The sequence below is a fragment of the Rhamphochromis longiceps genome, linkage group LG19 (genome assembly GCF_057381845.1).
Source record: "Rhamphochromis longiceps isolate RC_006_pf linkage group LG19, R_longiceps_female_GT1.1, whole genome shotgun sequence".
NCBI classification, from domain to species: domain Eukaryota; kingdom Metazoa; phylum Chordata; class Actinopteri; order Cichliformes; family Cichlidae; genus Rhamphochromis; species Rhamphochromis longiceps.
The window spans coordinates 24882099-24894971 of record NC_140575.1 but is presented as its reverse complement, the minus strand read 5'-3'; the positions used below and the strand labels follow the sequence as shown (position 1 = coordinate 24894971).

Genomic DNA, 12873 nt, shown 5'->3' with positions numbered 1-12873 from the left:
AACCTAATTAGTTCCAAAATTTCCCACCAGCTATTTTTTTAAACATTTAAATTCCTACCACACTAATGAGTGTGTGGGTTTTTTTTTTTATAATTGTCTAAGAATCTGAAGCATGTTTACATTACACTTGTTTATTTATGCTTCACTGCTTGTCTTTCAGTAAGCATGAAGCTACCATTACAGGACGGTGTTGCCGAACACAGAAGAAAGAAGAGAAGCTTTCTAGAAGGCATGTTAGAATTTAAATACTTCCAAATGCCTACAAAAATTCTAACATTCAGCACTACACTGTCATTCGAAGTGAAACGCTAACTTTACCTACAGCTGATCCAAATACCACAAAATAAGGCAAGTCACCAGAGAACATTTCAGTGGGTTGTATCAAAGTCCTTCTTCTACAAAGTCTCCGGCTCTACATGCCTAAGAGGTGACAATTCTGTCTCCTCTTTAGTAATGCGATCAGATTTCTGGCTCTGTAGCACATCTTGTCACTTGCTCATACCATGACTCACTTTGGTGAGAACTAGAGTGTGGATTGAGGAGCAGAGTTGGTGAAGGCATTACCCCGGCATTCACGGGGCCTCCCTGAAGGGGTGTAATGTTTTGTGAGATTGTAGACTTAGTAGATTGTATCTTCCTCCCCCCAGCGACCCCCCAGTGTGGCTATCCTGTTCAGTTAGAAATATTGTGTTGAAAGCAGACTCTCCACATGGCAGAAAAGCACAGAGGCCTGCTCAAAGGGCAGCTTTCTGTGAGTCCACTTATTAACTACTGGGGCAGCTCCTCATCTCAATCTAATGGATCCCACTTATGCTGTCATCACCATGCCAACCAGCTGTCAGCTTTGGTGCAGTGAGGCTTTTGTGCTTCAGAGAGATGCAACTGTGTCGTGTTGATCTGTCTCAGTCTACAACAAGTCACCACCTCAAAGGAGCCACCAAAGTAAATGCTTCTCTTCTTCTCTGCGATCATTTGATTATTGTAAAGCCTGAATACATTAAGATAAGAGGACACCTGAGTCCAGGTCAAATAAAGGCCTATTTATTGGGGCTTGACAGGCCACATAAGAAATCTGTTGGCAGTTGCCCACTTGCTGACTTCAGAGGATTATGCGGGCAAAAAGGAATATGCAAGATCAGCAAGCTCTTTGCTTGGCAGAGTTGGCGCTGTCTGCTCTAGAAGTTAATAATCCAAGAGACAACAACCAGCACCTGCTTCCCATCAGATACAAATCAAAGCCACGATAATAAAATCACAACCATGCCTGCACAGATTATCAGATAGAGCTGCAATAAACAATAATCTCCGCTTTAATATCCAATGAATAACACTGGCGGTTGACATGCAATTTATTTCTCATGGTTTTCGTATTATGGCAACACACTCAGGGAGAGGAGTAAGAGTTTTTGTTTGGTGGAGAATATAGGTCACCTCCTCCCTGCCTGCGTGTCACATGACGACAGACATACAGAGAAGCAATGCAACAAAGATTAGAAGCTTTCGCAAGGCAGTGGCCGCACTGGTCCTACAGTTGGGTTGCTTGGTTTGTTTACATTTTGTGTGGCTTTTTGATTTGCAGCCACTGCTACTGTATGAAGAGCAGCGGGAGACAAGGATTCAATACAGTGATAACTTAATCCAGAGCACCAGACAATTTGGTGTAATCCAGTGGATCTGCTTAGAATTAAGAAGAACCTGAAGGATGCTATGACTTGAAATCAGAAATATATATACATATTTAAATGTATTACAAAAAACCTGCCTGAATTACTGACATGAAATTGTTATTTTGTGCTTAAAGCCTAACATAACACATATAGCGTAGGTAAAAAAAAAAAAATAGCATGGTGTTACATTATCCCTCAGAGGTTTGTAGATACCGCCTACATACACTGCAAAACCATGTACCAGCATCATCTGCTGATCCCAAAATGGATTTAGTACCAGAGTGTAATTCTAGATGAATTTCTTCACAAGGAGTGCTACTGGAGTTAATGTAGGGAGAAGACAAAGGGGAATAGAGTTCATCTACACAAAACTGCATTCCTGTCAGCCTCATCACTGTCACTGACCTTCCTGTGTGTGTGTGTGTGTGTGTGTGTGTGTGTGTGTGTGTGTGTGTGTGTGTGTGTGTGTGTGTGTGTGTGTGTGTGTGTGTGTGTGTGTGGGATTAAACCAGTGGGTCGGGCTGGTGGTCTTCCCAGGCTATTTTTATGAAGATGTCTGCTCCCCTGATCCTTTGGAAAACTGATCGGAGCATATGTTCCATGATTCAAATACAATTAGTCAACCGTCAATCAAAGACGTAGGTGAATTTAAATGTTTAAACGGGTAGGAAAGAACGAGAGGAGTAACAAGAGTATCGCTATTAGCAGGATGGTCACCATTTAAACTGTCATTACTGCTCCTCCTCTCTTATTTTGCTGGGGATGGATTGAAGGCCCACAAGCACGCAGCTTCACCCTTCTGAAGTGCTGCCAAGGTGCTCTCAATAGCCACTGAGAGGTCCTGGCAATATAGTTCAGTACCTGGCAGTCACAAAGCTGCTGGCACCTACTTCTCATAAGCCATCTGCAACTGCTTGTGTGTGTAGGAGGCACTGACAAAGGCCACAAGTGTGTCCAGACATGTTACAGCATCCAAATGACTAACTATCTCTGCTGTGGTACCACTGTCCAAGCTGATAATAGTGTGTAGAAAAGATTTAACATTTTCAAGCTCAAATCTTCTCTTTTAATGTACTGTCTGTATACATGTGAAACTGATTTGGAAGCCTTACATTATTTATATGGTGGTCAGTCATGTTTCCCAACAGTAATCTTCTTGTGCTAAAGTTGCAAATCTCTGCTTTTTTGCATTCGGGGGATGAGACAACAAAGAATAAATCAGTCCAAAGGCTTAGAGATCAGCACACCATCAACTCCCTTAAAAGGTGCAGAACGATGCAGTGAAATATGCCCATTCTCCCCGGAGATCACTGCTAATAAGAGGGCCTGTATTTATAGAAGAGCCCCCCTAGTGGATACCCCATAATCCTGCCTGACCCCTTTTCATCCCTGCCCCATCCCTGTGCCTCTGCAGTCTCTGGCTTCAGTCTCATCCTCACCCTGAATCAACTGAGGTAGAGAACTCTTTAATACAACACTGTTGTTTTTTTCCCCTTTAAATTATTTTTGAAAGAAGGGGAAATTGCTTGTCCTCTTTACTTGCTTGATGAGAAAGAGGATAAATTGCCTGGACTATTATTACTTTTCCCTATCTCTCCTGTTCTTCCTTATTGTTCATTTTTTTATCCTTCTGCTCTCTTTGACCTGCAGCTAAGAAAAGCAAATAAGATGCCCACCAGCGAGCGTTTAGACTGCCATTACTGCAAAGACTCCCTGCTGGGGAAGAAGTACATAATGAAAGATGACACGCAGTACTGCACTAAGTGCTACGAGAACTTGTTCGCTAACAACTGCGAGGCATGCTCCTTACCAATCGGCTGTAACTGCAAGGTAAGGAAGCAACAGTGTAGACAGTGAGAATAGTGTAGTGCGAGATGAGAATGTGAGGTTAGTGGTTTAAGTCTGTAGATGAGAAATGTGGAAGGATTTCAGTTTTAGAGCTGTTAAATGAACCATTAGCCTTACAGAACATCAATAATAATCACATGCAAAATATTTGCAGGATCTCTCCTATAAGGATCGTCACTGGCACGAGCAGTGCTTCAAGTGTGGCAAGTGCAGCCGCTCTCTAGTGGAAAAGGCCTTTGCCGCCAAGGATGATTTGTTGCTCTGCACTGAGTGCCATGCACAGGATTACTCCTCCAAGTGTACCACCTGCAAGAAAACCATCATGCCAGGTACATGCAGTGATGATGGTACTGGATAATGTCACCTGAAAGCTAGATCATAATATAGTGTTAAATATATATTCAGAGGTTATGGCTAAAATTTAAGGATAAGGCAGCAATGAATTGGTGAAACCTCTTAAAGTATCGACTTTGAAGCTACAATGAACAAAAAGATATGCCTGGGAAAATCTAAATTCAACAAGTTTTTATTACACACATTTATTACACACATGTATTTCTTATTGGGGAAAAAAAAGAGTTCAAAAGACTAGAATTTCTTCCTTTGCCTAAAATTCTTTCCAAGATTATTTCAGTTGCATCATCCCCTCCCTGCAGACAAAGCAGGCCAGCTTTGGGCCGCGGTGTGTTTCTGTCATAGAGGGACCATATGCTGACTAAGCTGCTCTCGTCCCGTGTGCCAGGTTCCCGCAAAATGGAATACAAGGGGAACAGCTGGCATGAGACCTGCTTCCTGTGTCACCGCTGCCAGCAGCCAATAGGAACCAAGTCCTTCATCCCTAAAGACACCGGTTACTTCTGTGTGGCCTGCTTCGAGAAGCAGTTTGCATACCAGTGCTCCGCTTGTAAGAAGGTAGGGTTACAGCTGAGTGGATTACGTGTATTGAGTGCTACAGTAAATCCCCCTGACTCTGGCATTTTTGTGTTAGTCACACTGCAGGGAGGAGAATAAAGAGAAGAAATGGGAATAGCACTGTATGTCTCTTTTTGCTAAGCGCTCTATTTCTCTTGCTTGTGCTTCTTCTAGGCCATCACAACAGGTGGGGTGACCTACCAAGAGAAGCCCTGGCACCGCGAGTGTTTTCTGTGCATTGGATGCAGAAAGCAGCTGTCAGGCCAGCGCTTCACCACCAGAGAAAATTACCCCTACTGCCTGGAGTGCTTCAGCAACCTATACGCAAAGAAGTGTGTGGGCTGCACCAAGCCCATTACTAGTGAGTTTTCATTCTACTCACATTTAAGCTTTTAAGTTTGTGTTGTCGAGGGAGTGTTAGCAACACAAGGTGATGATTTTACATTGACATAAATGCATGGCTCTCTGATGCATGCAGGTCTGGCAGGAGCCAAGTACATCTCCTTTGAGGAACGCCAGTGGCACAGTGAGTGTTTCACCTGCATGCAGTGCTCTGTGTCACTGGTGGGGCGTGGCTTCCTCACCCAGCGTGACAACATTTTGTGCACTGACTGCGGGAGGGACAAATGACCTTTACATGCCAGGATCACAGCTCTACCCAAATGACAACAACGCCTGCTGTCTGATAGAAATACTGTGGATCTACGAAAGTCTCGCACAAGAATGCCTTGCACATAAAAAGCCTTCAAGTGTCATTATTTTAGTGTGTTTGTTTTTTTTTTAAAAAGAAGACATTATCTCTTGTATGTCACTCACACACACCCACACACAGATTTTAAAGTTAATCTGGCATGTATGTTTTTCTTGATGACAAAGCAATCATTAGCTGTCTGATGCAGTTTATTGTACATCTGTTGTGCCTAGATATAAACGTATCCACACTAAAGAAACAATAAATGATGCATGATTTTTGGATTTGCCTCAGGTGAAATATGTCTTGCCATATAGATCTTTTTTAGTACTGCTTTTGTTCATCTCATCATAACTTAATCTGCTCCGGGCCTTTTGTATATTTAACTCAAATTCCATAGTGAGGACAGAGGGCACAAAGTTCACTGTAACAGATATAGCTGCGGTGGTAGGTTTTTTTTCCTGTTTTTATGACCACAGTGTCTTCTCTTAGTCATCCTTGGGGCAATCATCGCTATAAAACAATCGCCCTTGCTGTGTTTCTGTTGCCTCTTGACCTCATCACACCCATCTCACGGACATTGTAAACAAACTCAAACAAACCACGATCAGCAGATCGCTTCTGCTTGTCCATTATCCACTGACCAAAGTGACCGCTTCAGCCCTACGCGCATACCAAGAACACAAGAAGCCGTAACTGTGGCCACCTCAAAAATATCCATCTTCTTCACCATGAACTTGTAAAAGTTGGTTTTCTTGGTGAGGCTGTTGGATGAGTTGTGTAAGTGTCCTCACATGGCAGGATGAGCGGTAAAAAATGCTGACATAGATTTCCTGTCAGGATATAGTCACATGGGGGGAGTTGTAACTTTTTTACACTTCATAAACTTGTAGAGGAATTAGAGGAAGGTTGGACAACAGAGAGGTAGGAACATCTTACTGTGTTTAGCTTTGATTTAAGCATATATCAGTGACTTTTGAAAGAACTCCTTTTTCTTCTGCTTGAACTGCATCCCATTATTCAACATTAATACTTTTTTGCAATGGCTTTTAGTGCCTTCAGACAAGCTCACATATATGAAAAACGAGCAGTCTCGAAAGAGGACAAATCCTGCATCCAGTGCCTTGAGTGCTATGACCAAAATTTTTACATAGGGACTAAAGATGCAACAGTCCAACACCTCATTCTGACAAGCAGCACAAATGGAGACAAGAGCCCTGGCCTGACCAAAATCAGAGAAGGTAGGGCAAGAAAACTAGGCTCAAGCAACTCTGTAAATCAACTGAGGGCAGTCCCACTTTTCAACCATCTGCTGGTCCTGTGGGACCGGAGCGTTACTGCCCTCAACATGTTTTCCTTAGAGCCTGTTCCTGCTCTGAAGAAGATCCAGCATGTGTCTTTGTTTGAGGTGTGCGACTCATTGGTCGCATCGGAGGGGACGTGTGTGCAGATGGTGACGTCTTCCAGCCGCAGGAAAGTGCTCCGGATCCATGTGGTGGGAGTGGACAGGTGGGAGGTTGTAAAGGAAGTCTCTGTGCTCCAAGACCCTGTGGCCTTGGCGGTGGATGGTGCAACTCTGTGTCTTGCCACCAGTGACAGGTACCTCCTCTGTGATATTCAGACTGGCAGCTGTGAGGAGCTCTTTCCTCATAATCACAGCAGGCAGCATGTTATCGTTACCTCACTGGGAGAAGGAGAATTCCTCTTGAATGGGCCCGAATTTTTAGGTAAGAGCTGCCAAAATATCCAACAGGCTTTACATTCATGTGCCATTATGCTTAGCTTCTAAAACAGCTCATTTCATATCACTCATAAGTCATTAATCCATCTAGCCAGAGGATATTTATTTTGCCAAGATATCATTTCTCCATTCTCATCCCTCAGGCATGTTTGTGATGAAGACAGGGATATGCCAGCGCCCTCCCCTTCAGTGGCCTCAGGAGGTGCTGGCAGCCGGGGCATGTTTCCCTTACGTCCTAAGCCTGCAGCCCGAACTGTTGTCTGTTTACAGCATGTTGGATCAGCAACGCAAACAGACTGTGAGTCTCACTGGAGCAAGGGGTCTACTTTCCACTTCAGGTAAATCCAGCGACATCAGTTTCTCATCTGATCCAGGTCAGATTAATCGCAAAGAGCCTGCTTTTGTTTTTAAAAGACGTAGTCATGTTTGTCTCAGTTTGCTCAGATATAGTCAGTCGTTCTTGCGCCTTCTGAGAGTTTCTAAAAACCAAAAGCAAATGTCCCCTCAGATGGTGTGTTAGTGTTCACAGAGAGAGACATTTTCAGCCTGAGCCTGGTGCCATTCGAAGAGCAGATCCAGGCACTTGTAAGGCACCAAAGGGTTGAGGAGGCCTTATTGCTGCTGGAAGGGGCTCAAAGCCGTCATCCACTTGACTCATACAAGGTGAAACAGAATTTATAGGCACACTGAAGGATGCAAACTCACATCACACTGATTTTAAAATATAGCTTTGGCGTTATCAGGTAGCCTCCAAATCTTTTACTTTTGCTGCCTGCTTGTGTGCTGCTGTAGCTCCGGCTGCTTTGTACAATCATATTGACTTTCAGACTCATGCATTACAAACCCAACTAGCAATGCATAATATGGTTTGAATTTACCATTGATCAGACTGTCAAAGCATACACTTGTTACCTTACAGAGAGTATACGCAGGTATATTCGATATCGATGAATGCAACTGAAGGCAGCAGATGGCGTTTGACTTTTAGCGTAATCTGTGCCACATCTCAGCTTACAGGTTAAAGATGAAGAGGCTAATTAACACAATCATGAATCATAGACATTTCCCATTTTTCTGCTACTTGTTTTTCTTGAAGTGTAACATTTTAGCCTCAAGAGAGTCACAGTGTCTTCTGCCTCAGTTATTTCAGTTCACATATTGGTGCGTTAAATATGCTCATACAATATGTGCCTGGTTTAAAAATAAGACTATTTTCCCCTCGCAGGAGCTACAGAAGGCCATCACTTGCCTGGCTGGATTTGCTCATTTTTACCAGGAGGGTTTTTCCCAAGCCAAAGATCTATTCATGTGAGACCAAACTCCCTCTCCCATAACAAAACACTCCAAAATACATGCTAAATAAATCTCAGAACACTGCTTTAACCCTTTAAGACCTACCATAGAACCAAGTTCGCCAGAGCTTATATTATATTTTTACATGCTGTGGAGCCATTTTTGGGAGCATTTCAAGTTGCTATACATCAATACAACCATTATAGCCCAAACTTTAATAATATGTCTGCATTAGGTGCATAGTAATTACATAAATTGCAAAAAAGTGCAATAAACTACAAAAAAATTGAAAATCGTTTTTGTTTTTTTAACATATATTTCTAGTTAGAGAAATTTAAGAGGCTTATCCCTCAAAACTGTAAATACAAAAAAGTTACACAAACTAGTTTCCCACCACAGGAAATTTATTTTGAGTGTCTTCATAGTTTTATTTTTGAAATACACCAATTTTTATATACTGCAGGAAAAACGAAAATAAATATTATAGTGCAAATTTGCAAAATAACAGCATATGCATCAAAATAAACTATTTCCAGCAGTGCAATATGAGTCTTAAGCATCCCAGAAACGACACAGAAAGTCATAAAGTCAAACATAACTTTTTAAAACACATAACAAGTAAAACACAAGCTCATAAGGCCCCGATCGTAAAAAACTACATTTCCGCAAAATGACGTCACTTCCGGTTTCGGGCAGGTCATGCGGTCATGTGATAGTTCGCGCTGATGGACGTAGGAAGTGTTACAAACAGCTGATGGATCAGCGAAGCGTGTTTCTGGAATATCATGTTTTTGTTGCTGCAAGTGATTTTTATGCAGTTTTTGCAAAGCTATATGTGGAAGGAAACTGTGACCTAGGACAAGCTGATGGCATAAGATGTAAGTACAACTCCTCCAGTTTCATATGCAAAAAAAATTATTGCGCTAGCTTACTTGGTTGCAGAGCTACCGGGATTTAAAAATAGTTACGCAAAACAGAGCGTGCCCGCTCCGATCGGCTGTAAAGGGTTAAAGATGTGTACTTTCTGCTTCTTCCATATGTAAAAATGTATACTTATTACCCACTTGAACAGTAAAGGTGAGCTGGACCCGAGAGAAATCATCCGCCTCTACCCGGATATGTGTCTCAGCGAGGACTTTCAATCTCATCTTGATCAAATAAACAAGGGCAGAGATCTCCAGGTGCTCAAGAAGGAGGACAGAAACAAATTTCATCATTACCTGGCCTTCCTGGGAGATTTTCTCAGAGCAGTAAGGGGGACAGAGAGAGGCCTGAAGTGCAGTAAGGAAGTGGACAGCACCCTCCTGAGGCTGTATGTAGAAATGAACGATGATGAAAAACTCCAACAGCTTGTTGCTTTTCCCAGTAAGTGCAGTCTGGACCTCTGTGTCCCTGTTCTGGAGCAACACCACAGGTGAAAATGAATCATTATTAGTTATACAAATGATCTGAAATCACACCTATAAATCTGAATATTTTGCTTAGGACACAACCATGCTTTTGATTTTAGATTATTTATTTCAGATAATTTACTTTTTGAGAATCGTTTTGACTTCTTTTCTTTTTTTCTTTGTCTTTTACAGATTTTTTGCTTTAGGTTCCCTCTACGAAAGCCACGGGCTGCACACTGATGCAGTAAAGGTACACCCCCCCCCCCCCAATCCAAAAAAACATCACATATGTTCACACAAACTTGATGTATGAAAGCAGTGTATTTTAACTGGTTGTATTCTTCCAGACTTGGGTGAAGATTACAGATGGCTTGTGTAAAGATTCTTCCTGCTCAGATGTATATGGACACATCGTGGCGACTCTCAGTCAGCTCAGAGACAAAGACACCGTGTGGGCATTTGCAGATTGGACTTTACAAAGAAACCAAGAGGTGCCTTTTTCATTTTTCACACTCACTACCAAACTGCAGAGGGCAGAGTTGTACAATACAACTATGTATTGCAGACATAGAAAAGTGACAAATTAAAGGAAAATCTGAATTGCTTTGTCTGATTGGTGGAATGGCTTCTTCCAGGACGTTGATACCCTCATCTGCAGTAGAGTCACTCAATGGTTAAATACATATGAAACTGTCTGAATCACCTGCAGTGACCTTTAAGGTTTGGTAGTGCACTATCATCAAAACACCAAATGAGGGGTTATCTTTAGAAAGAATCATATTCCATCCCTCCATCAGAGTCTGAGAAATGCTAAATAAATAAATGGTAAAGTGCATTAAAGCTGCTAAAGTGATTCATGGTCCCACTCCCATGCTTTACTAAGAAACAGTGAGGTGTTTTTTTTTTCCTTTAATCTGTCTCTGGTCTACATAAACCATATACTGTATATGTGGACATCAACCAGTGATTTATGTACTCCTGTTTTGAAGCCTTGAGCTGATCATTTTGGCTGTCATCGTCTTGTTTTAAAGAAACTGAAGTTGATGACGGGTGTGGCAGATATGATTGAAAAACCAAGGGCCACTTTGTGCTCATATGGTAGCAATTTGTCAAACATAAAGTCAGTGGCAGAGCCAGAGGTTTTTTTATGTTTAAATTCTTGTTTTAAATGCCGATAAATCCCATAAGATTATTGGAATATAAATGTATCTGTGACTGTATACGTCAACAGCTCTAAATGGCACCACCTTTTTTGTAGAAATTGCCTTATAAACCAATTTGTAGTGATTAAATACATTTTACTTTATTTGATAAAGACAGGTGTGCAGATTTTCATCAAGCGCCCACCAGATGGTCAATTTGAAACACAAGATGTCCTCACATTCTTGGAGACGTTTCCACTGGCATTGATTTTCTATCTTGAGTACTTAATCCATGATTTAAATAGCGAGGTGGGTACACCAACAGCTCCTTAATCTAATAACCTAAATTAAATGCGCAGACATGATTGATGTAATCTGCCCCCAGGAAGAGAGCCATCACAACCGTCTGGCCCTGGCATATGTTACTCAGATGCTGCAAAAGGAAGATGAAAGAGTGAGGGTGACCAGAGGGAAGCTGCAGCAGCTGCTATGGGAGTCCAAATTCTATAACATCTCCACAGTGTATGGTGTGTGAATTAGTTTGCGTATTAAAATAAATCATTGTGGAATTAGCAGCAAGTTAAAGTAAACGTCATGATTTTTAACTCATTGCAGACAGAGTAAAGTCAACAACCCTACACCCAGAAAAGGCCATTCTCCTTGGTAGGTCTGGTGAACACTACCAAGCACTGCAGATGCTTGTACATGAGGAGAAAGACCTCCAGGCTGCGGAGGCCTACTGCTGCAGGGCAGCCCAGGACCAGGACTCACAATTCAGGGAGGTCCTCCTGCTCACTCTTCTCCAAATCTACCTGAGCTCCAAGGATCTCACAGGCGCAGCTGTGGATCTTCTTAACAGCCAACCTCATGTTTTTGCACTGGAGAAGGTACTCCAGCTCCTTCCTGAGTCCTGGTCTGTTCAACTGGTCTCTCAGTTTTTAGTCGTATCCCTCAGGGAAACCTTCCACCAGAGGCAGATGGTGAGATTGCAACAGGCTTTGGCCCAGGCGGAACTCCTGAGGCACAAGGTCACTTGGGTGAGTTTAATGATACAGTTCACATTTTTACTGCAGTGAACACTGAATTTCTCCTTTTTCTTTATGAGCCCTGTTGCACTTTTACTCTCTCGTCTGCAGATGCAGGTCTCAAAAACAAAGTTCAGAGTGGACAAGGAGCAGAAATGTAGAGTTTGCCAGAGAGAACTTACAGAACCACACTTTGTCCGTAACCTGCGAGGTGAGGTGGTGCACATAAGCTGCATGGGCTACTCTGCATTATAACAACAGACTTTTTTTTTCTCACTGGACTTTTAAGAATCTCATTCATTTTTTACATTTCTGCTTCCAACCTGATGATTGGTCTGATCATAGAGCCAGACTCTACCAGAATCAAAGTCAAGGACAACTTTGCTACTAAGATTTAAAAAAAAAATGTTTAAACAAAGGGATTCAAACTGGAAAAGAACAAGCAATGCAGTTTTTGCAGGCAACCATTTTTAGACAGATTGTAGACATCAAGAGCAATAAAGTCATTTGAGAAAAACCCTCAGGGGTGTATATTCACTGATCAGACAGTGGTATTTTACATGGAAACCACCTGTGGTCACCCTGATGACCAGAAGGAATATGGCCGTCCTCCACTGCTGTATATATACATCCCTGCCATCATGGTTTCCACTGTGTATATTTGTGTACACAGAGCTGGAAATAGACAGTCAACAACCGAGAGGCTGCACGTGAGAGACTTTTTTTATTCAGCACAAGCATTAATAAACGTTTATTACACCCTGAAATAGAAATCACAATTGCAGGTTTAAAACTGGAACGTAAACACTGTGGTCAAAGTTTTGAGTCACTTTAATTTAATAAACTAATTTTACGAGCAAGCAAATGACATGTCTGCACCATCTATAGAATATTTTTTCCCCAGCATCATTCCTGTATCATTAGAGAGCTTCCAAAAACTATCACACAAACTCCAGTGCGTCCACATGTACAGCATGGAAATCATCTGAACACTTAAACATATATCATTAAAGTCATAAAGTATTTGTCTGTTTGTGCTGTAATTTTGTCATTAAGGCTAACCATAGCAATTTCTTTATTCTGATGCATTTTGAGATAAGCGCTCAGGAGACGCCTAAAGCAGCAGCACTAACTCGGGCATGTGGTTGGACTGCTTAAGGTTT

General features: G+C 42.0%; 2 protein-coding genes across 2 annotated transcripts; both read left to right on the top strand.

Moving 5' to 3' along the window:
• Positions 1 to 3047: 3047 nt before the first annotated feature.
• fhl5 (four and a half LIM domains 5) lies at positions 3048 to 5192 on the top strand. The gene is made up of 6 exons (XM_085390830.1): positions 3048 to 3121; positions 3318 to 3497; positions 3670 to 3844; positions 4258 to 4427; positions 4602 to 4788; positions 4906 to 5192. The coding sequence occupies exons 2-6, from the start codon at positions 3336 to 3338 to the stop codon at positions 5055 to 5057; spliced, it is 846 nt and encodes a 281-aa protein (XP_085246956.1). The 5' UTR covers positions 3048 to 3121; positions 3318 to 3335; the 3' UTR covers positions 5058 to 5192.
• Positions 5193 to 6020: 828 nt separating this feature from the next.
• LOC146646847 (transforming growth factor-beta receptor-associated protein 1) lies at positions 6021 to 12873 on the top strand. Its single transcript, XM_085392342.1, has 11 exons — positions 6021 to 6845; positions 7003 to 7197; positions 7368 to 7522; positions 8085 to 8167; positions 9225 to 9566; positions 9736 to 9793; positions 9891 to 10034; positions 10860 to 10994; positions 11071 to 11212; positions 11301 to 11722; positions 11822 to 12873. Exons 1-11 carry the CDS (start codon positions 6161 to 6163, stop codon positions 11963 to 11965), a joined length of 2505 nt encoding a protein of 834 aa, XP_085248468.1. The 5' UTR covers positions 6021 to 6160; the 3' UTR covers positions 11966 to 12873.

What these genes read in the sequence shown, in the direction of transcription:
- fhl5 (XM_085390830.1), top strand. Translation starts at nt 3,336, where the DNA reads ATGCCCACCAGCGAGCGTTTAGACTGCCATTACTGCAAAGACTCCCTG. An exon ending in CAATCGGCTGTAACTGCAAG is followed by an intron (nt 3,498 to 3,669) that starts GTAAGGAAGCAA and finishes AAATATTTGCAG; the next exon opens with GATCTCTCCTATAAGGATCG. An exon ending in CAAGAAAACCATCATGCCAG is followed by an intron (nt 3,845 to 4,257) that starts GTACATGCAGTG and finishes CCCGTGTGCCAG; the next exon opens with GTTCCCGCAAAATGGAATAC.
- LOC146646847 (XM_085392342.1), top strand. Translation starts at nt 6,161, where the DNA reads ATGGCTTTTAGTGCCTTCAGACAAGCTCACATATATGAAAAACGAGCA. An exon ending in GTTCTGGAGCAACACCACAG is followed by an intron (nt 9,567 to 9,735) that starts GTGAAAATGAAT and finishes TGTCTTTTACAG; the next exon opens with ATTTTTTGCTTTAGGTTCCC. An exon ending in CTTTACAAAGAAACCAAGAG is followed by an intron (nt 10,035 to 10,859) that starts GTGCCTTTTTCA and finishes TATTTGATAAAG; the next exon opens with ACAGGTGTGCAGATTTTCAT.